This window comes from Muntiacus reevesi, chromosome 3 (genome assembly GCF_963930625.1).
Source record: "Muntiacus reevesi chromosome 3, mMunRee1.1, whole genome shotgun sequence".
Lineage (NCBI taxonomy): Eukaryota > Metazoa > Chordata > Mammalia > Artiodactyla > Cervidae > Muntiacus > Muntiacus reevesi.
Window position 1 is genome coordinate 108,750,615 of NC_089251.1, and position 25,959 is coordinate 108,776,573.

Sequence of the window (25,959 nt, forward strand, 5' to 3'; positions counted from 1 at the left end):
GAAGACAATGCATGAACTTTGGAATAAATCAGATTCTGGTTTAAATCTGGCTCCACCACTCTAGCTTTGTGAAATCTCTTTGAGCCTCAGTTTCCTCATCTATGAAATGGGAATAGTGACCCCTCGCAGGAATTCTTATAAGGATTAAATGAGCAGTAGAGCTCAATAAATTTTGGTGTCCGTCCTTCATTCTCTCTAAAGGTGGAATGAAAGGCAAAGTTTTCTTTCCAGTTGACAGGAATTAAAGTTTTAGGGTCACAAGCTAAGCACTATTCTGAGGTCAGTTAGTCCTTCCTGATAATTGAAATCTTAGCCCCTGCTGCTCCAGATAGATTAGTTCAACTTCTCTGTTTCGGACTCCTGTCTCTTCCAGATCCCTTAAACCATAGCCCCCACTAACCACCAAGAAGGCAGACACTACCTAATTTCTTGTTATCTCAGGAATCAAATACCAGGAGTTTGTAAGACAGAAGTGGTGGGAACAGAAGGAAAATGAGCTGTTAACCCAGCTCCACTTGATTGTTTCCAGGTAGAAGGCAGGGTCCTGTGTTGCCACATCTTACAAGTTTTAAATAAAAGACAGAAATCTAGATATCTATGTAAAATTTCCCAGTTTCTAAAACCCTGTGTCACAACTAACTATATGCAATACTTCAGAAAACCTATATATGAAATACAACTTTCTGTTTAGAAATGGCAAATCTAAACAGACAAATTACCGTAGAAGAAATAGGGAAAGTGGTTGCAGTATTTGCCCCATAAAAAAAGCTCCAGACCCACGATGTCATAGGGGAATTCTTTCAGCTTTAAAGATCAGATAATACCAAGGTCACTGAAACTACTGCAAAGCAAAGAGAAGAGCTCCCCAAGAACTTGGGGCTTGGCTATAGTACAGTAACAACTAAAATCCCAGTGACTCAAAACAACCAAGCTTTGGGGACTTCCCTGGTGGTCCTGTGCTTAAGAATCTGCCTTGCAATGCAGGGGGCGCTGGTTTGATCCCTGGTCTGGGAACTAAGATCCCACATGCCCTGGGGCAACTAAGCCCATGGGCTGTGACCACTGAAGCCCTCATACCACAACTCGAGAGTCCATGCACCACAATGAAAGATCTTGCATGACAAAATGAAGGTCCTATGTGCTGAAACTAAGATCTGAGGCAGAAAAATAAATATTAAAAAGTTTGTTACTCAGTGTCCCTTAGGGAGGCCTTTCAAAGTAAGTGAGGAATACTGCACTGGACCCTAAGCTGTGTCCAGAGGATACATCCGTCGTTTCCATCACATTTCACTGGCTGCACCGGAACTCAGGGGTACAAGGAAGTGCAATCCGTCCGTACACCTTGATGCAGAGCACCAGAAATATCTGCTGACTCCAAAGGCAGTCATAGTAGCCTGGACTCGGGTGATCCACAAGCCCACCAAACTTTGGGTCCCACACTTCTGAGCTTCAGCAGGTCAGGTAAGCTCTGTGTGTCTCAATATTTTCCTCCAAAAATGAGGAAAATACACCAACCTAATAGAGCTGTCGTATAGTGACTTAATGAGATAAAAACATGTCAAGTGCTTCGAATAGGACCTGGCACATAAAAAGAGCTCAAAGCATGTCAGCCAGGACATGGATGATGAATTAGGGGGAGTACCCAACACGGAAGGACTTCCCACCTGGCGCAGTGGTGAAAGAGTCGCCTGCCAACGCAGGAGACCATCCCTGGGTCAGGAAGATCTTCTGGAGGAGGAAATGGCAACCCACTCCAGTATCCTTTCCTGGGAAATTCCATGGAGAGAGGACCCTGGCAGGGTACAGTCCATGGGGTCAGAAAGAGTCGGACACAACTTGGCAACCGAGCACGCACACGTTCACATACACACACAGCTAGACTTTCAGCTCAGCGCCCCCGCCTGGTCCAATGGGAAATTGCGATTGCTAAGCGGGGTGGCTTAGGAGGAAACCAGCTCTTGCAGGGAGGGGTAGCCTAGCTCTGAACTGCCTTTTGCTTTGGCAAGCAGATTATTTACCATTGGGCACCTGGGAAGCCTGAAAGTCTGGTTAGCAATAAGCAATCAACACTATTTAACCTTTTCCTACCTAGCAGATGTTGTTTCGAACCTTTCTCATACATCATTTTATAAAGCCCTCATAATAAAACACTATAAGGTAGGCACTCTTATTATTCCCTTTCTATATATGAGATTTAAAGAAGCTAAGCGACTTGCCCAGCAGGCCATACCCAATATTTGTAGGACTGGGGCAAGAGGACAAATAAGGAAGCTTTGCAGCAGAACAGCTTCAAAGTCAATGGGGGTGGAGTAGCCAGTACAGGACGGTAGTGCGTCTGAGGCTGGCTACGGATTTCAATGCAATCATTTGCCTTCACTTGTTCATTGTCTGGCTTTTGCTTCTACAGATGCTGCTTTTTATCTGATTCAGACAGACTGTGAACATATCTTTTAAAAATACTTTTCAAATTCTTCATAAGGTATAATTTTGATGACTGCAGATTTTCCTGTAGTTTGTCAAATTAATAAAGACCATATGACTTCCCCCCAAAAAGTTATAAATGGAAGTAATGAGCTGTTCAATAAAATACAGCCTAGGGAATTCCCTGGCAGTCCATTGGTTAAGGTTCCAAGCTTTTACTGCTGCGGGTCTGGGTTTGATCCCTGGTGAGGGTCCTATGATCCCACAGACTGCATGGCCTGGCCCCAAACAGCCAAACAAACCAAAAATACAGCCTATTGTGCCACCTTGACAAATAAATACCTTAACGATGACCTGGGGGCCACATTTAGATCTCTGAGCCTTTGGAACTCTGCACTAGAAGGTCATAGAATGGGAAAAGGCAAGGCCCTAGCCCCACCCCTCTTTTCATACCCCTAAATCTGTTTCCCTGCAAGGCGGCTTGAGCACAGATGTACAGGTGTCCTAATCTGCATGCTCACATTCTATGGTAGCGTTTCTAAATTGAAAAGGTCCATCAGGTATCCAGCACAGCATCACATCAGAATACTAGGGACCAAGAGGAGATCTTAAGAGCTTCCAGGGAGGAAACGCAGGAAATATACACAAAGAATCAGAATGACACTGTATTTCTCAAAGCTAGGAGAAAACAGAATAATAGCTTCAAAATCTTAAGATTCCATCCTCATCCAAATTACCAACTAAATATAAGGGAAGTTTAAAGACATTTTCAGGGGTCACTTCCTATGTATGGTAGCGTGGTAGCCACCTACAAGAGGGCCTCTAATAGGTTCTACCTCTTGGTATTCACACCCTTACGGTGTTTCCTCCCACATGGAATATGGCTGACCTATGGAACCATGGAATACTGCAGAATGAACAATATGTGATTTCTAAGGTGAGGTCACAAAAGACACTGTATTTTCTCTTGGATCACTTGCTGTGGTGAGAGCCAGCCACCATTTCAGGAGAACACTCAAGCAGTCCTATGGAGTGGTCCATAGGAAGAACTGAGGTCTTGTGCCAACAGCCTGCACCAGCTGGCCAGCCGTGCAAGTGCACCATCTTGGAAGTGTATCCTCCAGCCCCGGCCAAGCCTTCAGAAGACTTGAGTTTCATGAGAGAAGAGACAGACCCCCTCCCCACACCAAGCAAAGCCACTCCCAAGTTCCTGACTTGCAGAAACTGTGAGATGGAGGTTAATTGTTGCCTTAAGATTAAATTTGGCAGTGATTTGTTACATAACAAAAGGTGAACAGGAGTATACTGGGGGCAGAGGAGGAGGGAGCCACAGTATTTTGCAGTTCTTCCAATTAAAAGGTAAAGTCTATATCTCAACTCTTGAATTTGGATTTGGCCAATAAAACTTGTTTTTGCTGATGGAACTTTAACAAAAACGATAGAAGCCGGAGGTTATGGAATGCTTGTGTAATTGGCTCTTCCCTCCTGTGCTCCTGGAATTCAGTAACTGCAGCAATGTGAGTGAGCTCAGGTAGCCTGCTGGAGACCCCTGGTCATCACCTCAGCTAACAGCTCATGTCAACAAGAGATGTGAGTGAGGCCATTCCGAACTAATCAGCCCAGCCAGCTTGCCCAGAAAACAACTGCCCTGGTGATCTGCAGAACTATGAAAAACAGTAAATATTGTTGTTTAAAGCTTTTAGGTTTTGGGGTGATTTGTTACACAGTATAAGCTAATTGATACATGTTTGTTTATGTATACCTTTTTGTTTCAGGAAACCAAAGGAGGCTCAAAGCCTAGTTTCTTCTCAAACTTATCTGATCTTGGGCAAATTAGTTCATCTCTTTCAGCCTCAATTTTCCTCACCTTCAAACTGTAGAAAATACCGGGCAACACTCCCTATGTCTTAAAGATCATGTGACAAATAATTAAGATGAACCACCTGAACTACCCTGGTCCCTCAGCTGGTAAAGAATCTGCCTGCAATGTGGGAGACCTGGGTTCGATCCCTGGGTTGGGAAGATCCCCAGGAGAAGGGAAAGGCTACCTACTCTAGTATTCTGGCCTGGAGAATCCCATAGATTGTAAAGTCTATGGGGTCGCAAACAGTCAGACATGACAGACCAACCTTCATTTCACATGAACTACATGGGCTTCCCAGGGGGCGCTAGTGGTAAAGAACCCAATATTCACTGGAAAGATTGATGCTGAAGCTGAAGCTCCAATACTTTGGCCACCTGATTCAAAGAGCTGATTCCTTGGAAAAGACCTTGATGCTGAGAAAGATTGAAGGCAGGAGGAGAAGTGGACAACAGAGGATGAGATGGTTGGATGGCATCACCGACTCAATGGACATGAGTTTGAAAAAACTCAGGTTGATGGTGAAGGACAGGAAAGCCTGGCGTGCTGCAGTCCACAGGGTCACAAAGAGTCGGGCACGACTGAGCAATTGAACAGCAGCAGCAGCCAAGGCAGGAGATGGAGGAGACCTGGGTTCGATCCCTAGATTGGGGAGATCCCCTGGAGGAGGGCATGGCAACCCACTCCAGTATTGTTGCCTGGAGAATCCCCACGGACAGAGGAGCCTGGAGGGTTACAGTCCATGGGGTCACAAAGTGTCGGGCATGAGTGAAGCAACTTGACACACACGCATACAAACTACATAATGTGCTTAGCATGGCACAGGGTGCATGATAAATCGGTAAAGGATGACAAAGATGCAAATGACAGCAAAGAAGACAAAAATGGGCAGAAGGGCAGGGTAAGGCCTGGGTTAGTCCTGCAGTGGGACACAGTCTTTCCGAAGAAGGACTACAGAATGTATCATTCAGTTAAACAAGTATTTGCTAAGTGTTTAGCACATGCTGGGCCCATCCCTGACATTGTAATATAAAAGCAGGAATAGGTCATGACATTGAGCTACCTGAATCAGAGTCAAGCTTGCCTTCACAAAGAATTGAACTAGGACATCAAAATATTTCTGAATGGAACTTGAGGAGATGGATATTTGGTGGCTGCCCTCAGTCTCGTCTGGATGCTTCAGAGCCAGAAGTGAAGGGCAGGGGATATTCACAGGATCCCTTAACTCTCCCTGCATCCTATCTTTCCCTGTCTCCACCAAGGAATAAGAATGCATTTCACCCCAAAACCAGAATTACTCCAGCTCTAAACAGTGCTTTCCACTCTTGATTTCAACCTGAAACAGAGCAGGACTACAGTCCTTGCCCCCTGCCATGTCCTCAGCCTGCCTTTTGTCTGTGGAAAAAAACTTTAGCCAAAGAATAAGTTTAATCAGAGAAGTGAGAAAATGCAGAAACATAGAACAGTCAAAGAAGACCAAATAATGTAGTCGTGAAGCATATTCAAGGACCTTTACTTCCTTCTCAAGAGCTATAGATAATATCCTGAGTCATATCCTATGAACTGTCTTATAGATACTGAAACCCTCACCAGGTGGAAGAAGTTGACTACACGATGTCATGACATAAGTGGCCATAATTCCAAGAAATGGCCTCAAGAAATGCAAACAAACTGACCTTGGAACTGAAGATTAACTGTACCTAAAACAATCAAGATGACACTGGTTGGACTAACAATGACCAATTTGAAGATGACTGTCAGAGCTGACTGTGCTGTTTCTGCATGTAGCCCCCTCCCTCAGTCTAGAAAAACTCTTGTCCTTTGACTGTCCAGGGAGCTGGGGAGTCAGCCTTTGGATAGACATTTGCTAAAACCCAGCGCCTTCCATTTCAGGCATCCAAAATAAAGCAAACTTTCCTTTCCACCAACCTATATAATGACTTCTAAGCAGCAATCAGCCGGACCTGGGTTCAGTAACAAACCCACAAGATGAAGAACATTTTAACTTGCACCTGAGTATACAAATCTGAAACTGAAACAAAAGTTCCATAAACTTAGACTAAAATGTGTAATACATTCTGAGTTTTCAATTCTATTCTATTTAGTTTTTAAAATGCTGGTCACAATCCTCCTAAATGGATTTTAAGACATTAATGGGTCATAACAAGCAGTTTGAAAAAACTGCTCTGAAATGTCATATGAGGAGGGGACTTAAAGGTCATCTAGCCCAATCCTTTTACTTCACAGTGGGTAAACTGATACTCAAGAGAGGTTAAATTAATTGCCCCAGGTCCCACAGCTAGTAAGTGGTACAGCTTGGATGTGAACCAAGATTTGACCCGACTACTGAATTCTTACCATGTGTCAGCAACTGCGCTGGGTTCTTGAAGTGCAGTATTTCATTTAATGCTCACTGTGATCGTATGAAACAGATATTACTATTGCCACTTTACAGATGAGAAACGAAGTCTCAGGATGGGGAATGTGACTCACTCAGGCTTTCACACGGTCAATAACAGGCCCGGGACTTGTTTCAGATTCAGCTGTCCATAAAGCCTGTGGTCTCCAACACGAAGCCCACTGTGAGGAAAGTGATCATGTAGGTTCGAGAGCTCTAAGCGCCTAAGCCTGTACATGTGAGGCAGTGATAACGTTGGATTCCCTACTCTTCAGGGCCTTAGCACTGCCATCACCAGCTCCTCCAAAAAACGCTGGTGGGTAAAACGAAAAGAGAACAGGTTGTAGCCTATGGAGGAGGATTCGAAACCCGGCCTCACCATTTACTCGGAACACCAGCGTAATCTCTCTGCCTTTCCCCCACCCCCCCCCCTCCCCAAGTTTCCACATCTGTGAAGCTGGGAGAGCAATAGCATCCATCTTCAGGACTGAAAGAGTCAACGTGAAATTCCCAGGCTTGGGAAGCGCTTTAAGCGAACGTCCACTCCCTCCGAGCCCCGCCCCCTCCGAGCCCCGCCCCCTCCGAGCCCCGCCCTCTTTTACCCACGCGCAAGCGCCGCACAGGGGGCGCCTTTTACGACGCGTCGGCAGCGGCGCGCTTGGCGGCCAGAGCGAAAAGAGCGAATCGCGGGGAGCGCCGGCGCCGGCGGCTGGCAGGGCCGAGGGGACGCGCGGGCGGTGGCGTCGCCATGTCGCACGGCCACAGCCACGGCGGGGGCGGCTGCCGCTGCGCCGCCGAACGGGAGGAGCCGCCCGAGCAGCGCGGCCTGGCCTACGGCCTGTACCTGCGCATCGACCTGGAGCGACTGCAGTGCCTCAACGAGAGCCGAGAGGGCAGCGGCCGCGGCGTCTTCAAGCCGTGGGAGGAGCGGACGGACCGCTCCAAGGTGGGCCTTTGGGGGCCTGGGCGGGCGGCCGAGGCGAGGCAGGGACCTGCGCGGGGGCTCAGGCCACCCGGCTGCTCTTTCAGCCTAGTTCCTGAAGTTAAAAATAACCGCGGCCCGATTGCCAGGCGCTTTCCCGTGCCCTTCTTCCAGCCCTTTGAGAGGCGAACAGGGTTGAATCTCCCCATCTTGCAGGTCGGGGAACTGAGGCCCAGAGACGGGAAGGGGCGCTTTGCTTTTACATGGCCAGCATGCAGTTCCAGGGCTTAGGAAGGGGTTAGTGAGGGAGCATGTCCACGAGGGCGTGTTCCCTACCGTTTGCCCACTGGTCCCGATGGCTGCCTGATCGACTTAATCACCTGATGAAGACCAAAGACCAGTCTTTGGGAGATGAAGCACGTGATCCTATCTAGAGCATTTACCACTGTGGGGTTGCAGAGCCATTTGAAAGCTGTGGACCGCAGAGGTACAGATCTTTGCACACAATTTCAGGAGCCTGTTCGGCCCTGGAATTTAGTATGTGCTGGAGAACAGAGGGAGGATGACTATTTATTTGCATTGCACGCCAGTTGTAGAACAGGGTGGAAGATGCCTGGAATTGTGGGCGCTCAGCAAATATTTGTTGCTTTCTCCTCCTTCTCCCCTGCAGTTTGTTGAAAGTGATGCTGATGAAGAGCTTCTGTTTAATATTCCGTGAGTATCTCCTTGCCTCAGGCTAAATAGGCTGAACCCAGTTGCCTTATCAGGATTCATTCAGTGGTTATATCCAGAACACACATCTGTTTCTAGAAATGGGCTAAATTACTGAGGTGGGTGTGTGAGTAGGAAAGGATCAAAACTTTTCCTGGTGCAAAAAAAGACACATCTGTTAAATCATAACTGAGAGGTCAAGGTAAATTTCTTAGAACTGCAGAATGCCAGAGGCAGACAGGATCTTAGAAATTATTTAGTACAAGTCTGACATGTGAGTAAACTGAAGCCCAGAAAGGGGAAGGGTCTTGCCCAGGGTCACACAGCTCAGCAGAGACTCAAACTCAGGTTGACAACCCTCTTTTTTTGCATTCTGGCAGATTTACAGGCAATGTCAAGCTAAAAGGCATCATTATAATGGGAGAAGATGATGACTCACACCCCTCTGAGATGAGACTGTAAGTGGCAAGGGTCTTGGCCCTCAAGAAGCTCCTGTCCCTTTTTCTCTGGTCTCTGATAGCACTTTATTCTAGATTGGCTAAATTTTTTCTTTTTACTGGGCTAAATATCCCCTCCTCCTCTTAAAGTCGTGTATTTGTTCTGCATCAGAATACACTAATCTCTTCCTGAATTAACGACACTTTTAGATTAGGTATCTTTTGGACCAGCAGCTTGTCTCTCTTCCCAGTAGTTGTTGCGGCACCATTCATTCAGAGAGCATCCTCTAAATGCCAACTGTTGATGACTTTGCAATTTTCTTAATAACCCAGCTGCAGATCTCAAATTATCTTTAAGGACTCTACTCTTGGGGTTAGCTTCAACGTTTTCCCTTACTGTTTCGGACAATTACAATCTTTCTGTGTGTTTTGTTGAGATGCAATGACTCCATCTGAGTTTGCATAGCCTTTAGTTAGCAAAGTTCAGTATGTCTTTTGTAGCAGCTTCCCACGTGGCATAGTGGTAAAGAATCTGCCCTCCAGTGCAGCAGACACATGGGTTCGATCCCTGGGTTGGGAGGATCCCCCTGGAGTAGGAAAATGGCAACCCACTCCAGTATTCTTGCCTGGAAAATTCCGTGGACAGAGGAGCCTGGTGGGATACAGTCCATGGCGTTGCGAAGAGTCGGACAGGACTGAGCAAATGAGGTATACACACACGCATACCTCGTTATAACACTGAATCAGGTGATACCAGAGCTGGTACTCCCTCCTGACAAATTGCCTTATTTCAGTGCAGGCTTTCTAGAAGAAGGGGGACACCACTTGTGCTGGAGAAACAGAAAGCAGAAGAACTTTACATAAAAAGTTCTGAAAAATCGATCAATTTAAGTGAAAGATTTAAGAAATGGACCTTATTTTTGAATGTTAGAAACATGAATTGGAAAACAAACCCACATATTTAATGATTTTAAGGAAATGAAGTAGGTTTGAGTTGATGCTTTTTGAGACTCATTTACTTGGGAGATGGATTGGCTGGACAAGACTAAACATCCGTGCTGCATTCTGGTTAAGTGTGGGCTCTGGAATAAACTGGAGTTCAGATTCTGGCTGTACCACTTGCTAGCTGCTTGTATGCTAGGGCAGTATGCTTTTCTATATCTCGATTTTTTCATATGTAAAATGGTAATAATAGTCTGAACCTCTTAAGATTGTGGAGAAATGAGCTGTAACATATAAGAACTTAGAAGAAATCTGGAAGGTAGTATGTGCCTGGTTTTGTTTCTGGTGTGTGTGGGGGGGGTATTTGGCGGCTCCATTGCACAGCTTGTGGAATCTTAGATTGAACCCAGGCCTTCAGCAGTGAAAGTGCAGAATCCTAACCACTGGACCACCAGGGAATTCCCTAGTATGTCCCCAGATTTGCACCCGAGGTGCAAATACTTACATAGCCCTCCATTCTAAGCACTTTGTACTTTATTAAATCTAAGATATCTTTGATTATAAAATGTACCATTATTTTGTGAACCAATGATAAAGAAATACGTAGCATCTGTTCAACTATGACATGTCATTGACACATCCAGGAAAGTTAAATTGAAGCTTAAATCAGTGAAATTTGAACACAGACTAGTTGTTAGATGATATTAAAGAATTATTGCTAATTGCTAAATTGTTAATTGTAAAATAGTATCATAGGTTTTTTAAGAAGTCCTTACTCTATAAAGATATATACAAAAATATTTATGAGTGAAATAATATGTTTGGGATTGCTTTAAAATATCAAACATAGGGATTTTCTTGGTGGTGGAGTGGTTAAGAATCGGTGCTTCCGCTGCATGGAGCATGCGTTCGATCCTGGTCAGGGAACCAAGATCCCACATGCCACTTAGTGAAGCCAAAAATAAATAAGTTGGAAAAAACAACAATAACAAAAAAGCCCCACCAAAAAACAGTCATCTGACAGTTTACCCCCTCCCCCCCCAAAAAAGGATCAAGCACAAACAAAATGGGGGTGATAGGCAAAATTGGCATAATGTTGGTTATTGAAACTTGGTAAAAAGTATATGGAGATTCATTATATTTTTCTCTTATTTTTGTGTATGTTTGAAATTTTCAGTAGTAAAAAATTTTAACAAGTGTGTCTCTTAGAATTGGTCCAGTTTAACAATCCACATCAGCTGTATGGGATATGTACTATCACTATTCCCGTTTTACAGGTGAGGATCTAAGAGAGAGGTTAAATCACTTGCCCAAAATTACACAGCTGGTCAGTGACTCAGGCTTTAAACTTAGGAAGTCTGGCTTCAGAGCACTGCCTCCCGTAATGCTGCTCATAAATGCTTACTGTTGGTAGTAGTACTATGCTGTGCATCATTCTTAGAAACACTTCTAAGCAAACATTTGCTTTCTTATATTACATGCGTTTTGCTGTAGCTAATATCTAGACCCATCCCATGTGGGTGTGTTAATAAAACACTATAGAGACTGGGGTGTATGGCTCAGTCTTTTAGAATTTGGGAGTTATAGAGGAGACTGTTCTTTCTTAGATATGTCTTTGAAAAAAAATTTTTTTTCCTCAGCAGTTTTACTTGACTTTCCAAAGCCCATTGTGAGTTAATGGCCTTGTATACCCTTTTCAGAATGGAAATCCCCTGGCTGTATTTTTTTAAGAATTGTAAGGTGACTCGGTATATAGGATAATTTTGGACAGAGAGAAAAGAGTGAATGTTGGATTGCCTGATCTTATCTCCTAGCTGTATTTAATATGTTTCTGCCCAAGTATTTTTCCCCGTGAGTAAGCTGTTTTATTGAACGTCCTCAGCGTGGTCTGAATGTGCTGAGCTGCTTATTTTCTCCATGCATTTGCTGCCTGTGGCCAGTTTGAGCTGTCTCTTTGTGTTTTGCTTCTCATGTGATCCTAACCCACTCAAAGATGTTATTGGCTTGTGTTGCAGTTCTCAGCTCTTTTCTTGCTGGGTTAAAGATATTTGTATATAAATGCCAGTAAAATGTCATTTCCAAAATTTTATCTCCTTTCGATAGAACTGAGGGGAGTCAGTAGGAAGTTTAGAGAACCTGACAAATGTGATAGTGCACATTTCTGATTTTTCTCCCCTTTCCTTTCTCAGGTACAAGAACATTCCACAGATGTCCTTTGATGATACAGACAGGGAGCCAGATCAGACCTTTAGTCTGAACCGGGATCTTACAGGGGAATTAGAGTATGCTACAAAGTAAGCACTGGGCCTCTCTTCCACTCTCTGGCTTCTCCTGAGAATAGCAGGCACTCCCTTGTTTGTAGTGAGCATCTGTGCCTTAGCGCTTACTAGGCTTGCAACTTGGTTTTGGCCGGTCTCCTGCTGTCTTAGCATCAGAAACAAGTTAAAACAGTGGAGAATCCTGATCCTAGGCTTGGTCACATTTTGGCAGAGTTTCAGTGCAAGCCATAGACTTGTTAACCTGGAATCAATAGACAGATATGAATGAGCAACTAGCGGGGTCTTAGGCAAGATGTTTTCAGAATTGCTCTTCGCATAGTGGGCTTACAGCAGCCAAGTTACATGTGACCACATATCTCTTCACTGATTTCTCTCTTTTTGGGGCTTGCTTGCTTTCTTTCTTTCTTTTTTTTAAATTTTTTTTTATTAGTTGGAGGCTAATTACTTCACAACATTTCAGTGGGTTTTGTCATACATTGACATGAATCAGCCATAGAGTTATTGAGCTTGCTTTCAAATCCCTGTGTAGCCGCACAGTGGGGGCAGTATTATTTTTCGTCCCTATTGCCTTGGACAAGATCTGGCCGATTTCAGTAAATGTTCACTGTAAAATTGCTTGTCCAGAGGAGAAGAAAGACGTTGAAACCCCACGATTATTCTCTGACATTTGCCTGAGTTTTACCACAAGATGGAGCTGGAATTGACATTTTTAACATGGTGGCGAGCAGGCTCATTGACCTCTAATTGTTGTCTTCTCTCTCTGATCCTTCATCCTCTAGAATTTCTCGTTTTTCAAATGTCTATCATCTCTCAATTCATATTTCAAAAAACTTTGGAGCCGATACCACAAAGGTCTTTTATATTGGCCTGAGAGGAGAATGGACTGAGGTAAGATGGGGTTGGAAATGTTTTTGCCCTTCCATAATGTGCACATTTGTAGCTATAGGCTGTGTTAGTAGGAGCTTGAAGGAAAGGAAAAAGAGCAATTGAAACATTGATTACTTTGAGTCTCTATAATATTTCATGGTTTCATCACTGTAAACTATGTCATTTGACAGGCTATAGGAATTTTAAGAGGGTTGAAATAATACAGTTGATATTGATTTGGTTTTTCACCTTAAAATTCTTTCCTTAACATAATAACTTTCCTTGTTCCATGCACCAGAGATATGGTGATAAACAAGATAGACAAGTTCTTCTCATGGTGCCTCCATTATAATGGAGAAATGAATCTTCTAAGTTACAGGGTGAATCATTGATTTGATCTTACTCAGGCTTCTCACGGGCTTCCCAGGTGGCTTAGTGGTAAAGAATCCACCTGCCAAAGTAGGAGCTTCAGGAGACGTGAGTTCAGTCCTTGAGTCGGAAGATCCCCTGGAGGAGGAAATGGCAACCACTCCAGTATTCTTGCCTGGGAAATCCCATGGACAGAGGAGCCTGGTGGGATGAAACAGTCCATAGGGTCACAAAGAGTCAGATGCAACTGAGCACACAGTGCAGGCTTCTCAGGATAAAAAGCATCAGAATGGGGAAGAAATTAGAGGATGGTGTCTAGAAATGAACCTGAATAAGGACTACTCCGGTGTGTGGTCTGGGAAGTGGCCAGCTGACCCAGCCTCTTAATTTTCTTGCAGCTTCGCCGACATGAGGTGACCATCTGCAATTATGAAGCATCAGCCAACCCAGCTGACCACAAGGTCCATCAGGTTACCCCACAGACACACTTTATTTCCTAAGGGCTGGCCAAGACTCCCACAGAGGTGTTGTGTTGGTGAAGAAGTATGACATCCTGTTGGGAAGGACAAAGAGAGATGGGGCTCCAAAGAGAGTTGGCTGCCACAGCCTCTGCCAAGCTGTCTTTGGGGCTTGCTGCAGAAACCTGGCCTATGGAAGACCTCACACCCCAGGAATGGTTGTGTGGGTGCCAAGGGACAATCGTGGTTCTCTAGGGCCCTACAGAAATTGGGTCTTGGGCTGGTCAGTACCTGGCAGCCGTGGATAATGCCTGCCTTCCCAGTTTATGTGGCCATGGGATCCCAAGTGTCTTGTTGCTTTGTGGCAGGATTATTGTGTGACTTGTTTTTAAAATGGAAACTGTTCCTGGGCTGCAGTAAACTTTCTGAAGCCTCAGCATTGTGTTTGCATTAACCATCAGGAGGGCCTCCAGCTAGAAATACTTGTCCCTGCTTGCTCCTTCTCCCTGTCATCTTTCAACATTATTGTCAAGTTGCCCAGCTTGGAGTTGTCTGTCATGCACCAGTGTCCCATGTTATAGCTTGAAGAGCAGAAATCTGATGTTGCTTAATAACTTGAGAGGGTCTTTTTTTCCCATTGCCCAGGTAAGCAGTCTGAGGAGAGCATTGTTGCCGTGTTTGTGGGTATCCTGGTCGGGGTAAGATTGGGACTCTGATATGCTTCTCTTTGGGACATCCTTAATGTTTATCAGCTTTTAACTAGTGTTGTAAGCCCAATGGCAGAATTTGGAAATCTCAGTTCTTCTGTTCATGGCTTTTTATTCACTGTGACTAATCAGCTTCCTAATAAATCCTTGCCAGACTTAATGTTTGTATATTCTTTTGTGTTCTTGGTAGTAATTATGAAACCTTTGTTGAGAACTGTATGAAATTTTGAAATCTGTTGTGATTCTGGACTAGGTAGATCATAAGTGCCACAGTTGTATCAACACTAGATTAGTGTCTCCAGGAAAGGTCAGGCCGCGTTCTGTATAGTAGGGTGAAAACACTCCTACACCCACTAACCCACATTTTGTAAAGAAGCTGAGGTTAAAACCTTTACATTTAATTTCTCACGTAAGGAAGTAACTTGTGGGGTGAAGTTTACAAAAATAAGGGAGAACAGATTCTCAAGCTCATCAGAAGAAATGATGGTGAGGAAATTAAGTGAGCAGCAGATACGGTCTGAAAGTGTCTAAGTTTTGGACTTAAGTTTTGAAAGTCAGTACAGCAGTTGGACTTAAGTATCTTAAAAGAGATTTGAAGTAGTATTTTCTCCCTTGCAGAAAATAGAAACACTTGATAATGGGAATTAGTGTTGAATTTGATTCTCTTGAGAGAATTCCTCTGAATTGGCCCACACAGTTGTTAGCCTGTCCTGGGGAAAGTCTGCTACCACCAAGCCTGTCAAGCCTCAGAATTTCTAAATATGCAGTCTGAAATCAACCTGAATGCAAACATTATTCTTAATGCACTGAGTGTAGTACTCTACCACAGGCTCTCTATGTCACTTGGGTCATTTGGAGATAAAAAAGAGTGGGTATGTTTAATTTGGAGTAGGGGGAAAATAAATGTTAGAGCAGACTAGCCCTTCATTAATCCCACTGATTAAAGCACTATTCATAGGTAGCCTCTGGGGCAAGGCCTCTGAATTTGAGCTTCCCTTTACACGACTGAAGTGACTTAGCAGCAATAGCAGTTGAAGAGTTTGCTCTAATTGCCACAGTGTCTCAAGTGATTGGGGTGCAGGAGGAATTGTTTATTTTTCCACAAGCAGACCCAACCAGGAGTCTGGGAGAAGGGGCAGCTGTGTTGTCTTCATCCACTCATTCCCCTTCCAGTCCTGGGCCCTTGGCCTGCTGTGGACCTCTGGACCCAAAGTTTTCCTGTTCAGGGCCATCTCTGACCTGCTGAGTGCCTAAGACCAAAGCCCCTCTTAACTTGGGAAAAGTGCTTTGCTGAGCTTCCAGATACTGTTTTCTTTCAGTTCAAAGAAAAACCAGTGTAGGTTACACTGGGCAAGTGAGTCCTGAGCTGCTGAGGGCTGACTCATTTACTGTGTGCGGATGTCCACAGGCTCCGTCGGGGACGTGGTCCTTCAAATTAGCTTGCCTCCCCTTCCAGCCTTTATGTGGCCCCTGAGTCCTGCTCCATCTTACCAGTGCAACAAGGAGCAAAGAGTGACCTCGGTGGTCCCCACTGAAACCCCTTTCGCTAACAACGAGCTCACCCACGCGAGTATTTCGGGCACTGTCTGCATGCCATAGCTTGCCGAGGGCAGAGCTCAGAGAACACTTCCGATTGCTGACCAGTGGTCCCGGACACTGCTGATGCCAGTGTTCTTTTCCCAGGGTCCTTTTTAGAGTCATTAAGTCCTCACACTGTGATTTTACGCTGTATAAAGCATTGCCACACGACCTCATTTGAGCCTTAACAGCAAAGCTGTGAAGCAAGCAGGGTGGTTATTACCGCCGTTTTATAGCTGAGGAAGCAGATGCAGAGGCAGCAAAAGAGTAATCCTGAGATTGCTGTTTACTTCCCTCCCCTGAGCCTGTTTCCTTATCTTTAAAAGTAAGACCGGAAGACCAGACACTCTCAAAGGGTCTTGTCAGCTGGAGTGTATGACTCCATGATCCTGGGATAGGACCAGTGGTGAGTACCCCAAGACCATAATGGATGGGAAGGTGGGAAACGACGCTTGAGAATGCCTTTAGCCTCAGGAAGACTGCCTCTCCTTCAAAAAGGTTTCCTTTAGGAGACCGACGCATGGGTGGTGGTAGCAAGTGGGAATCACGGGTGCGTCGTCTAGACCCTGAGGAAACTCCGTGGCCTAATCACGGAGAATAGTCCCACCGTATTCAACATGGCAGCCCTCATTCGAGGAAACCCTGACGCCCACTTCCGGGTTCCGTAGCGCTGGCCAGGCTACTTCCGGCAGCGCGATGGCTGGGTTCCCGGGACTCGAACGGAAGTTCCGGCGGGGGCGGCCGAGGGGGGGAAGAGTGTGTGTGTCTGTGCTGGAGAAAGAGGAGAAAATCGCCCGAGAGGTCTTGAAACCCCCCAGGGAGTGGAGGTACCCTGATCCGGGGCCAGCAGGCAGGGGAAGGGCACTGGGGTGGCCTCGGCTTCACCACGAGGGTCTTGGCGAGAGAGGAGGGGCAACCGCAATTGTGAGGGATGGGGGTGGGGAGTGAGGTGCGAAGAGGCGCCGGCCGGTCTTGGGGAGTTTCGGGGTAGAGACGGGGAAGAAGGTGGGGTCCGGATATGACGAGAGGGGCTTCAGGGTCGGAAGTTGGAGAATCCCACTGTGGGGCGGGGTGGGGGGGGCGCTCTCCAGGGTTAAAAGTGGAACGCCCCTGTGTGGGCAGAAGCGGGTCCGGCATCCGGATACAAAATGTCACTGTGAGGCTGGCGACCCTCGGTCAGAACAGAAGTTCCCATTGTGGGGAGTGGGAGACCCTGAATCAGGGTGGAAGTTTTTACTGTGGGGAGGAAGACCCCAGGTCGCGGGGGTTGGGGGGAGGGAAGGCACCACTCTGAGAGGAAGGACCTAGGGTGAGAGGTGGAAGTTGCTCAGTGGGGGAAGGAAGGGAATCCCAGCTTGGGGCAAAAGATGAGTTCCTGTGTGGGAAGAGGGACCCCGGGGTCAGAGGTGAGGAGGGATCCTCCTGTGAAGAGGGTCCGAGGGGTCCGAGGGGCAAGGTGGAAGCCCTTTGGTAGGGTGGGAGGGGTGGACACAGCCAGGAAGGGTAGGCACTTAGGCTCCGGTAGCAGAAGCTCCCGGGGAGTTTGGAGGATGCTGAGGATGGGGAGGAGCCCGCCAGCTTGACATTCTTTTGTGTGTTTGGGCATCCCGGAGCGTGGTCGAGCTGTGGGGAGACCTGTTTGGGAGTGGTGGGCAGCAGCAGGTAGCCTCTTTCGGGGCGGGGAGGTGTGGGGGCGCGTGGAGGGCGTCATTAAGGGGGTGGGTGGTGGATCAAAGTGTGTGTTCCTCCTGCGGACACGGGCAGCCCGAGGGGCTCTCAGAATGGTTGAGGAGGACTGGATGGGAGGGGAGTTGGACAAAATTGTGTGGAGTTGAGGGTGGGGGCCTGAAGCCTCTTTCCCTGGCATTTTTCTCCCCTTCATTTCCCAGTAGGGCTGGGAGGAGGGGATCAAGGGCTCTAGAGAAGGGAGGTGACTGTAGAGCAAGGAGAGGAGGCAGTCACCTGCTGAGGGCTGTCCGGTGGGGAGAAGGCTGCAGGGAGCCCTTGGCTCCCCTCCCACCAAGGCTCCTGAGCCCAGCCTCTGCCCACCTCCAGCCCAAGCTCCGGCTATGTGGGGGGCCAGACCTAGGGCTGCCAGGGTGGCTGCCTCTGCTGTTCTGCCCTGGAACGAAGGCACACTTCCTCCCCACTCAGCCCCAGGACTGTGTGGCCTGCCTTCCCTTTGTGCCCAGGAGATAGAACCTAGGGGGACTGAGGGGCTCATGGCCCGGGTGTGTGTTTCTGCTGCTGGGTCAGGATGCTCTCCCCTGCCTGGCCTTGCCCTTGACCACTGCCCGGCATTTACACAGGCCCCAGCCGTGGAGCCCTGCAGTGTATGTGTGGTAACACCATGTCTGTGCCCCTGCTCACCGACGCTGCCACCGTGTCTGGAGCTGAGCGGGAAACAGCTGCGGTAAGGGTCCTCTCCTACCCCACGCAGCCCCCGGGCCGCCTGGGGAGCTGCCTGGAGTGGGTGTGGGGAGGATGGAGGTGGCTGTGATGAGGGGGGGCGGCCCTGCAGCCAGGAGGCAGGGGGCTGCTCCCTCAGGACCCCTGCCCCCAGGTCCTCGGGGGTGAGGGAGGGGTGACCAGAAGCTGGAGGACAGAGAGCGATGGCAGGATGATGACTGCCCTCTTCCCCTTCTCTGACCCTCTTCCAGGTTATCTTTTTACATGGACTTGGAGACACAGGGTGAGTGAGCTGGGGAGGGGGTGTTTCCGGGGAGGCCCGCACCCTCCTCCTTCCCTCTCCACATCGGCGCCTTTTCTCCCTTCCCTCCTACAGGCACAGCTGGGCTGACGCCCTCTCCACCATCCGGCTCCCTCACGTCAAGTACATCTGTCCCCATGCGTGAGTGTCACCCCAGCAAGGCAGGGACTAAGGAAGGGGGGTGGTCCTGTGGTCCCAGGCCTCTTCTCTGCTGACAGCTGCATGCTGGGGCTTGAGGCCCAGAGCGGTCCGAAGGGCCCTTTTCAGCCTTCATTCCTGTGGAACCCCCTGGGAATGGGGCGTTCAGCCCCAGCCCCCAGCCCAAGGCCTCCTAGACCCAAGACTCCTAGGACCAGGATCCCCCATGTCCCCCCTTCCTCAAGTACTCACCCACTGAGCTGGAACCCCTTCACACCGAGTGCTGGGCTCTGCTTCTCCATCGCCACTGCCGATGCCCCAACCACAGCCTCCGGCCCCACGTGGCAGGTTGCCTGGCAACACCTTAAACACAGGCCCTGCCCGCTGGGAGGTTCCCCAGGGGCTGCCCTGCCCCCTCTCAGGCTGTCTGCTGTGGCTGCCTCATCCCTCCTGCACATGACGGTCCTCCTTGCTGTCCCTTCGCAGGCCTCGGATCCCTGTGACACTCAACATGAAGATGGTGATGCCCTCCTGGTGAGCCTGGGGAGGAGCCGAGGGAGCTGCCCCGGGACCAGCCCAGGCCTCCCAGTGGCTGCCAACGCCTCTACTCCTCCAGGTTTGACCTGATGGGGCTGAGTCCAGATGCGCCAGAGGACGAGGCTGGCATCAAGAAAGCAGCAGAGAACAGTAAGGCCCCAGCCCCTCCTCGGCATCCTCCCTGTCCCCCTCGGCCCCCCAGGAAAGTGCTGGGCAGAACCTCTTGTCTGGCTCCCTTCCTGGAGTCCCTCCAGCAGCTTTCCCCCCACCCGGTTATGCCCCCTCCCCCCAGTCAAGGCCTTGATTGAGCATGAGATGAAGAACGGGATCCCTGCCAATCGGATTGTCCTGGGAGGCTTTTCACAGGTGAGGGGAGAGAGAGGGGTGGGTGGGTAATGGGTGCTGAGCTGTGCCCTCGTGACCCCCTCATTCCCTCCTTTCGCCAGGGTGGAGCTCTGTCCCTCTACACAGCGCTCACCTGCCCCCACCCTCTGGCTGGCATTGTGGCATTGAGCTGTTGGCTGCCTCTGCATCGGGCCTTCCCCCAGGTGAGCGTCTCCATGACCCTGCTCCTGCCCTCTGTCTCCTCGGGGCTGGGGGGATCATGCCCAAGCCCCGGGCTTTGCCCTCTTAAGTCCGGTTTGGCCCATAGGCAGCCAACGGCAGTGCCAAGGACCTGACTATCCTTCAGTGCCATGGGGAGCTGGACCCCATGGTTCCTGTACGGTTTGGGGCCCTGACAGCCGAGAAGCTACGGTCTGTTGTCACACCTGCCAGGGTCCAGTTCAAGACATACCCAGGTGTCATGCACAGCTCCTGTCCCCAGGTCAGTGTGGAGGGACTCCTTCCTTTCCCTGCCCTCCTCCCTCCGGCCAGGCGCATCTCACAGTCCTCCTCACCCCCAGGAGATGGCAGCTGTGAAGGAGTTTCTTGAGAAGCTGCTGCCTCCTGTCTAACCAGAGTTGCTGTCCCCCAGCACAGTCCCCCCGCTTACAGGGGGTACTTGGCACGCGTGGCACCATCTTGGATCTGAGCCGGTCGAGCCCCTTTCTCACCTTCCTGGACCCATCCCCTCTTCCCACAGGCCTCTGGGGCAGACAGGTCAAAGCCTGGCCAGGCCCTCCTTCCTGGCTTCAGCCCCCTGTCTGCTACAGGGGGTGGGCTGCTTTCTTATCCCATTTCCCTGGAGGTGGGGGCTACCCCCCTGGCAGCAGTATTGGAGGGGCTGTAGGCAGCGGGAGAAAGGGGCCCAGCCGCTGACCCACTCACTCAGGACCTCACTCACTAGCCCCGCTTTGGGCCCCCTCCGGTGACCTCAGGGTTTGGCCCATGGGGCCCTCCCAGGCCCCACCTCCTCCCACCTCCCCCAACTGATTCTGCCCAGATAATCGTGTGTCTCCTGCCTCCACTCCAGCTGCTTCTCAATCATGAATGTGTCCATGGCCCGACCCCTGGCCGCTGTGGGCTCCCTGCCCCTGCGCAGGAGTGTGGGTGACGGGGCCAAGCCTTTCGAGGGGGCCTCCCCTCGGCCGTTCTGATGTGGGGGCTGGGCCCTGCCTCCCCATTGCCCCTGCCTCCCGCGGGCCTGGAGCCTGCCGGGCTGGACTGGGGCTCAAGGTCTCCCCCAGCCGCCTCACCCCACGTTGTCCCCACGCTAGGTCTTGGGGGAGCTGGGGAGGAGTCTTGTGTCTCGTCTTCTGTCTCCATGTAGTTTTGGGTGTTTTTCTTGTCGTGTCCTGGATTCCGATAAAATTAAAGAAATTGCTTCAACTCTCAGGCCTCGGCGATTCTATCCAAGGGGTAGAATGTGACCATGTGCAAGTATCTGTTCCAGTGTAGGAAAATTGTTTATTTTAAATACTCTGGGATGCTCCTTCATAGCCGTATAAATTAGTGCCTGGGAGGAGGGGCTTGGTGTCTTCAGGCCCTGCTGACACCACTCAGCCTTGGTGGTCCACATGGGTTCCTGGCCCCTGTGGCACACAGATCCCCGACACCTGGTCATTGGAGACCCTGGCCTCGGGCCTGGTGGGCTCAATGGGCCCAGCTGGGGTCCGAGGTAGTGGAGCCTCTGGGGCCCCTGGGTTCCTGCCAAAGGCTGGAGAGCAGGCAGTTGTTTCTCTCCCTTTTCTGGTCTGTGAGAGGCCAGGGTCTCAGGCCTGGGAGCCAAAGCCTGAAGGATTCTGCTTCTGCCAGCGCCATAGATCTTCACCTGGAACGGGATGAGGTCCGTGCTCAGGGGCCACACTGAATGCAGGGCCCGCAGTGTCTTGGGCAGCCCAGGATGGGCCAGCCCGGACCCCAGTAGCCCTTTCCTGGCCCCCGAGTCTCTCCCAGCGGTCAGGCAAGCACCCAGGGTAGGGGTTCGGGCGAGCACTCACACATCCTATCCAGCCCTAGGGTTGCTGACCAGCCCAGCTCCTTGAGGGCCAGGCTGGGGTTGGCATAACAGGCAGCCACGTCTCCTTCACGCCGGGCCACCACCTTGTATGGGATCTGCAGGAGAGGGGGTGGTTGTAGTCTAGCTGAACCAGCCCTGGCATCACCCACCAAGTTGCTGACCAGCTCTCCAGAAATGGAAGTGTGGAGCAGGGTCTCGCTCTCAGGCATCGAGGCCTCAGGCAGGCTTGAGTAGACAGTGGAACTCGGGTGCCCATCAGGTATGTCAGTGCGAGGGGCTGGGTGGGGCAGGGTGGCTGCCAGCCTACCTTCTTCCCGGAGGCCTTCTCCATGGCCTGGACCATCTGTAGCACCGAATAGCCTGTGCCCGTGCCCAGGTTGTAGATCTGCCCAGGAAAGGAGGGCAGAGATTGCGGTGGGGGTGGACCGACTTCCCCTCTGCGGCCCATTGATCCCGGCCTCTGTCTCTGTCTCCCCCACTTCTCCCTTCTCCCCCTACCCGGCAGCCACACTGCTCCTTCAGCTTCCGCAAGGCCGCGATGTGGCCCTTGGCCAGATCCACGACGTGGATGTAATCCCGGACGCCTGCAGAGGAGGACGCGGTTGCGGGGAGGGGCCCCTTATGGTCTCTGTCCCGCCCCAGCCTCTCTCGTGGCTCCTGGGCTCACCTGTGCCATCCTCCGTGTCGTAGTCATTGCCAAAGACATTCAGTTCCTCCCGCCGCCCAATCGCCACCTGGGGTGGAGGTCAGCTTAGCTCTTCCCAGACCCTCACCCATGGAGCCGACCCTCTTTCCCTTCTCCCTTACCTGGGAGACGTAGGGCATGAGGTTATTGGGGATGCCCTGCGGGTCCTCGCCGATTCTGCCTGAGACATGGGCGCCTATGGGGTTGAAATACCGCAGCAGCACTGCATTCCAGGCCTGTGGGATGCAGGTCAGACAGAGGGGATTGAGGTGCAAGCTGTATGTCCCACCTGAATCCAGAGCCGCTGCCCCCCGCCCCACTCCTTGCTGATTCTCTGTCCTGAAAGGCCTGAAGTCACCTCCGCTTCCTGAGCCCCAGCTTTGGCTTCAGGGAGGGTGGCTCAGGACCCCATCCTAGGCTCGGGGCAGGCTGTGAGGGGCCCGAGAGCAGGGCCCAGGCTGAGGCAGAAGGGGCCCTTACCTTGTCCGCCTGGCACAGGTCCCGGATCATCTCCTCAATGAAGAACTTGGACTTGCCATAGGGGTTGGTACAGCCACCTGTGGGGTGGGCCTCGTCCAGAGGCAGGTATTGGGGGTTCCCGTACACGGTGGCCGAGCTGCTGAATACCAGGTTCTTCACCCCGTGGGCCCTCATGATCTGCCCGAGGAAGAGAGGCGTCAGTGGCCCCTGCCTCCCCCAAGGCGGGTGGGGCCGAGGCATGAACTCTCGTTTACAGAAGGGGAGACTGTGGCTGAGAGCTGAAGACATGTCCAATGTGTGAGCCAGCTTGGGCTCTCCCACCGTGTTTGTACTGCCTGCCTGGCCCGGGGCCCTCCCGGGGTCTGTCCCCAGCCCAGGTCTCACCTCCAGAAGCTGGATGGTTCCCGTCAGGTTGACTCTGTAATAATCCAGGGGCTTCTGCACTGACTCGCCCACAGCCTTGAGCCCCGCAAAGTGGATGACCGCCATGAAGCTGTGCTGGAGGGTGGCAAAGCTGGGATCAGACGTGGCTGACAGGCCCGGCCCTTGGCAGTGCCCACTGCTTGCCTTCCTGCCAAGCGCCCACCTTCTTAAAGAGACGTTGTAGAGCTGCCTGGTCCAAGATGTCCATCTCCTCAAACTCCACAGAGCGGCCTGTCAGCTCCTGAACCCGCCGCAGGCTCTCAGGCATGGAGCCCCCTCCTGGTTGGGCACACAGAGGCCATCAAAATCAGAGGCGATGGGGAGCTGGGTTCCCAAGGGACTGGCCATGCATACACTCCTTGGAGGTGGACGTAGAACCCAGGGTTTCCCTTCCGTCCCCCCGGGAGCCCCAACCCCCCTCCCCGTCCCCCACTCACCACGAATGGCGTTATGGAAGTTGTCAATGACCATGGGCGAATAGCCCGCCTCCAGCAGCTCCAGGACTGTGTGGCTGCCAATGTAGCCAGCCCCACCTGTTACCAGCACTTTCTCTGCCATTATGCCCGGCTCAGGACAGAGACCCAGAAGTGGCCGAAGTGGTCCGCTCAGAGCCTCCTTCAACCTGGAGTCTGGTGTCCAAAGGGGTGGTGTGTCCTAGTTAATAGGGTGGATCTGGAGTCAGCCCTGGTTCAAGGTCGAAGAGCATCACCATCTGGCCTTAGGCCAAGTTCTCTCGGCCCTAGTTTCCGTCTCTATAACATGGAGTTTATAACTGTACCAGTATGTGGTCACGTAATGGTCAGATGAGGTGATTCTAAAGGCCCCTCACACGGTGGAGACGCATACACAGGCGCCATAACTTCTAGCCCTAATTGACCGGGGGTTGGGAAGATGGAACCTGAGTCTCCACACTGCTTCCCTGAGGCGTCTGGGGACTGGACAATTCTGGACAGAAGGAAACAAGGCAAGCGGCACTGGACTCCCAAGAGCCCAGGAGGAGGTCTGTCTGCTCAGACCCAGACCTCCCTCCCCAGTCCCTCCGCCATCACTGGGTACAAACTGGCTCCTGGTTCGGTGACTAACACCTCCTGGGGTAAGCACCCTCTCTCACAAAGGTCAACTGGGAGAGGCAGGAAATACAGCAGATGTCCTCAGGGTGGGTCCTCTGCCCGGCGGGCTGAGCCCAGCTCTGGGGTTGCAGCACTGGAGTCCTGGAGTGGGCCCCTCCCCCAGGTCGGTCAGGCTGGTTCAGCCAGTGCGGATGGCACTCCTGGCGCTAAGAATCCCGCCTAATTCTAGGCGGTACTCAACAGGGTGGTGTAGACGTGGCTTTGGCTCCAGATTTCACTGCCAGGTGTGCACCGCCGCCCTGAACAAACTCCGCGGGCAGAGACGGTGGGGGGATTGGCGGGGGAGGAAGTCCAGACACTGAGGCCTTTCACTGGGGCAGCCTGGCCCGCAGCCGCCTTCCTCCAAGCAGCCTTAATTCTGTTCTGGGTTCATACAGCTCCTAACCCACTAGACTGAACGCCCGCTGCGCGCCAGGGTCTGTACTGGGCACTTTTGCATTATCTCCCTGAATTCCTCCAACGTCCTAATGATGCAGGTGTTCTTACTGCCAGTTTACAGAGAAGGATACTAAGGTCAGAGCGGTTAAGTAATTTGCGTAAGTCACACAGCCAGTGACGGCGGGTTTAGAATCTGGATCTAGTCCCGCCCCTCTCCAAACAGTTCGGCCCCTGCCCCCGCTGGTTCCCGCCGGACTTTGCCCTAGACGTGGAAGCCGCCCCCGCCCCACCGAGCACCAAACTGTGTGCAGGCCCCCTACAAATGGTGGCGGGGGGCCCCAGGGAGGCAGGAAGGCCGGTGAGGTTGCCCTCCCTCCGACACGCGGGGTGATCTTCGGTCAGCTGTTGCCTCAGTCTTCCTCATCCGTAAAATGGAGGGGAGGGGGCGCAGGGCCGTGAGCACTCGAGTGCCCTAAAGTCTCAGGCAGGGGATTCGGGCGGTGGCTGGATGGGGGCAGAACTAGGAGTTCCCCCGGCCGGGAATGAATGAATCCTGGCCGCCCCATCCAAGGCAGCGGGAGCTGGGAGCCGCGGGGGCGAGCCCGCCTAGGCGGAACTCTGCCCTGAACGCAGCCCGGACCCCAGAGACTCCCCCGCGCTCCCAGCGGACCACCCGGCCCCTCGCACACCCGCTCGGCCCCACCCCCCACCAGCCTCCCAAACCTGCTCCGCACCACGCGCCCCGCGCAGTCCCGAACGGCGCCGCCTCCCGTGCTCCGTGACCGGTCCCTTTAAGAGCCGACGCTCCGCCCTGGACCCGCCCCCGTCACGCCCCCTAGAAACGTGTCGGTCGGGAGCCGGCAGTACGGGGAGCCGGGTGGACCAAGAGCGCCGCGGCTCCAGGACGCTTGCGCGGCAAGTCCGCAGAGGGCGGTACGGACCGGTGCCGGGGCGGTGGGCGGAGGAACGCGCGGTCGGCACCTGGAGCCCGGGAGACCTGGCGTACCCGCCGGTCCCGAACCCTGGAAGCAGGCGCTGCGCCCCGGGAGATGCGGCTGGTCGGGAGCGCCCGGCAGCCACCCTGCAGCGGGAGCCACAGCCGAGCGCGGCGCGGAAGACCGCGGCTC

At 51.4% G+C, this 25,959-nt stretch overlaps 3 protein-coding genes across 6 annotated transcripts; 2 read left to right on the plus strand and 1 right to left on the minus strand.

Moving 5' to 3' along the window:
• Positions 1-7,306: 7,306 nt before the first annotated feature.
• Positions 7,307-14,532, plus strand: PITHD1 (PITH domain containing 1). 2 transcript variants are annotated; one of them, XM_065930043.1, is made up of 6 exons: positions 7,307-7,626; positions 8,273-8,316; positions 8,694-8,771; positions 11,882-11,986; positions 12,751-12,859; positions 13,606-14,532. In XM_065930043.1, the coding sequence occupies exons 1-6, from the start codon at positions 7,429-7,431 to the stop codon at positions 13,705-13,707; spliced, it is 636 nt and encodes a 211-aa protein (XP_065786115.1). In that variant the 5' UTR covers positions 7,307-7,428; the 3' UTR covers positions 13,708-14,532. The 2 variants fall into 2 exon arrangements, with proteins under 2 accessions (XP_065786115.1, XP_065786116.1); XM_065930044.1 differs by lacking the exon at positions 11,882-11,986.
• Positions 14,533-16,666: 2,134 nt separating this feature from the next.
• LYPLA2 (lysophospholipase 2) lies at positions 16,667-21,111 on the plus strand. The gene is made up of 10 exons (XM_065927519.1): positions 16,667-16,777; positions 18,260-18,363; positions 18,611-18,642; positions 18,736-18,801; positions 19,285-19,332; positions 19,415-19,485; positions 19,628-19,701; positions 19,782-19,883; positions 19,988-20,161; positions 20,241-21,111. Exons 2-10 carry the CDS (start codon positions 18,286-18,288, stop codon positions 20,289-20,291), a joined length of 696 nt encoding a protein of 231 aa, XP_065783591.1. The 5' UTR covers positions 16,667-16,777; positions 18,260-18,285; the 3' UTR covers positions 20,292-21,111.
• A 52-nt stretch (positions 21,112-21,163) lies between these two features.
• GALE (UDP-galactose-4-epimerase) lies at positions 21,164-25,649 on the minus strand. Of its 3 annotated transcripts, none has more exons than XM_065927520.1 (11): positions 25,556-25,649; positions 23,762-23,978; positions 23,488-23,603; positions 23,286-23,399; positions 22,902-23,078; positions 22,544-22,657; positions 22,404-22,470; positions 22,235-22,320; positions 22,044-22,121; positions 21,717-21,831; positions 21,164-21,547 (listed from the first exon to the last, which is right to left on the minus strand). In XM_065927520.1, exons 2-11 carry the CDS (start codon positions 23,880-23,882, stop codon positions 21,489-21,491), a joined length of 1,047 nt encoding a protein of 348 aa, XP_065783592.1. In that variant the 5' UTR covers positions 23,883-23,978; positions 25,556-25,649; the 3' UTR covers positions 21,164-21,488. The 3 variants fall into 3 exon arrangements, with proteins under 3 accessions (XP_065783592.1, XP_065783593.1, XP_065783595.1); XM_065927521.1 differs by having other exon boundaries at positions 25,567-25,635; XM_065927523.1 differs by lacking the exons at positions 22,235-22,320; positions 22,404-22,470.
• Positions 25,650-25,959: the final 310 nt, after the last annotated feature.

What these genes read in the sequence shown, in the direction of transcription:
- PITHD1 (XM_065930043.1), top strand. Translation starts at nt 7,429, where the DNA reads ATGTCGCACGGCCACAGCCACGGCGGGGGCGGCTGCCGCTGCGCCGCC. An exon ending in CACCCCTCTGAGATGAGACT is followed by an intron (nt 8,772 to 11,881) that starts GTAAGTGGCAAG and finishes TTCCTTTCTCAG; the next exon opens with GTACAAGAACATTCCACAGA. An exon ending in GAATTAGAGTATGCTACAAA is followed by an intron (nt 11,987 to 12,750) that starts GTAAGCACTGGG and finishes TTCATCCTCTAG; the next exon opens with AATTTCTCGTTTTTCAAATG.
- LYPLA2 (XM_065927519.1), top strand. Translation starts at nt 18,286, where the DNA reads ATGTGTGGTAACACCATGTCTGTGCCCCTGCTCACCGACGCTGCCACC. An exon ending in CTGAGCGGGAAACAGCTGCG is followed by an intron (nt 18,364 to 18,610) that starts GTAAGGGTCCTC and finishes ACCCTCTTCCAG; the next exon opens with GTTATCTTTTTACATGGACT. An exon ending in CAAGAAAGCAGCAGAGAACA is followed by an intron (nt 19,486 to 19,627) that starts GTAAGGCCCCAG and finishes CCCTCCCCCCAG; the next exon opens with TCAAGGCCTTGATTGAGCAT.
- GALE (XM_065927520.1), bottom strand. Translation starts at nt 23,882, where the DNA reads ATGGCAGAGAAAGTGCTGGTAACAGGTGGGGCTGGCTACATTGGCAGC. An exon ending in TACAACGTCTCTTTAAGAAG is followed by an intron (nt 23,400 to 23,487) that starts GTGGGCGCTTGG and finishes GCCACCCTCCAG; the next exon opens with CACAGCTTCATGGCGGTCAT. An exon ending in ACCTGTGCCAGGCGGACAAG is followed by an intron (nt 22,658 to 22,901) that starts GTAAGGGCCCCT and finishes TGCATCCCACAG; the next exon opens with GCCTGGAATGCAGTGCTGCT.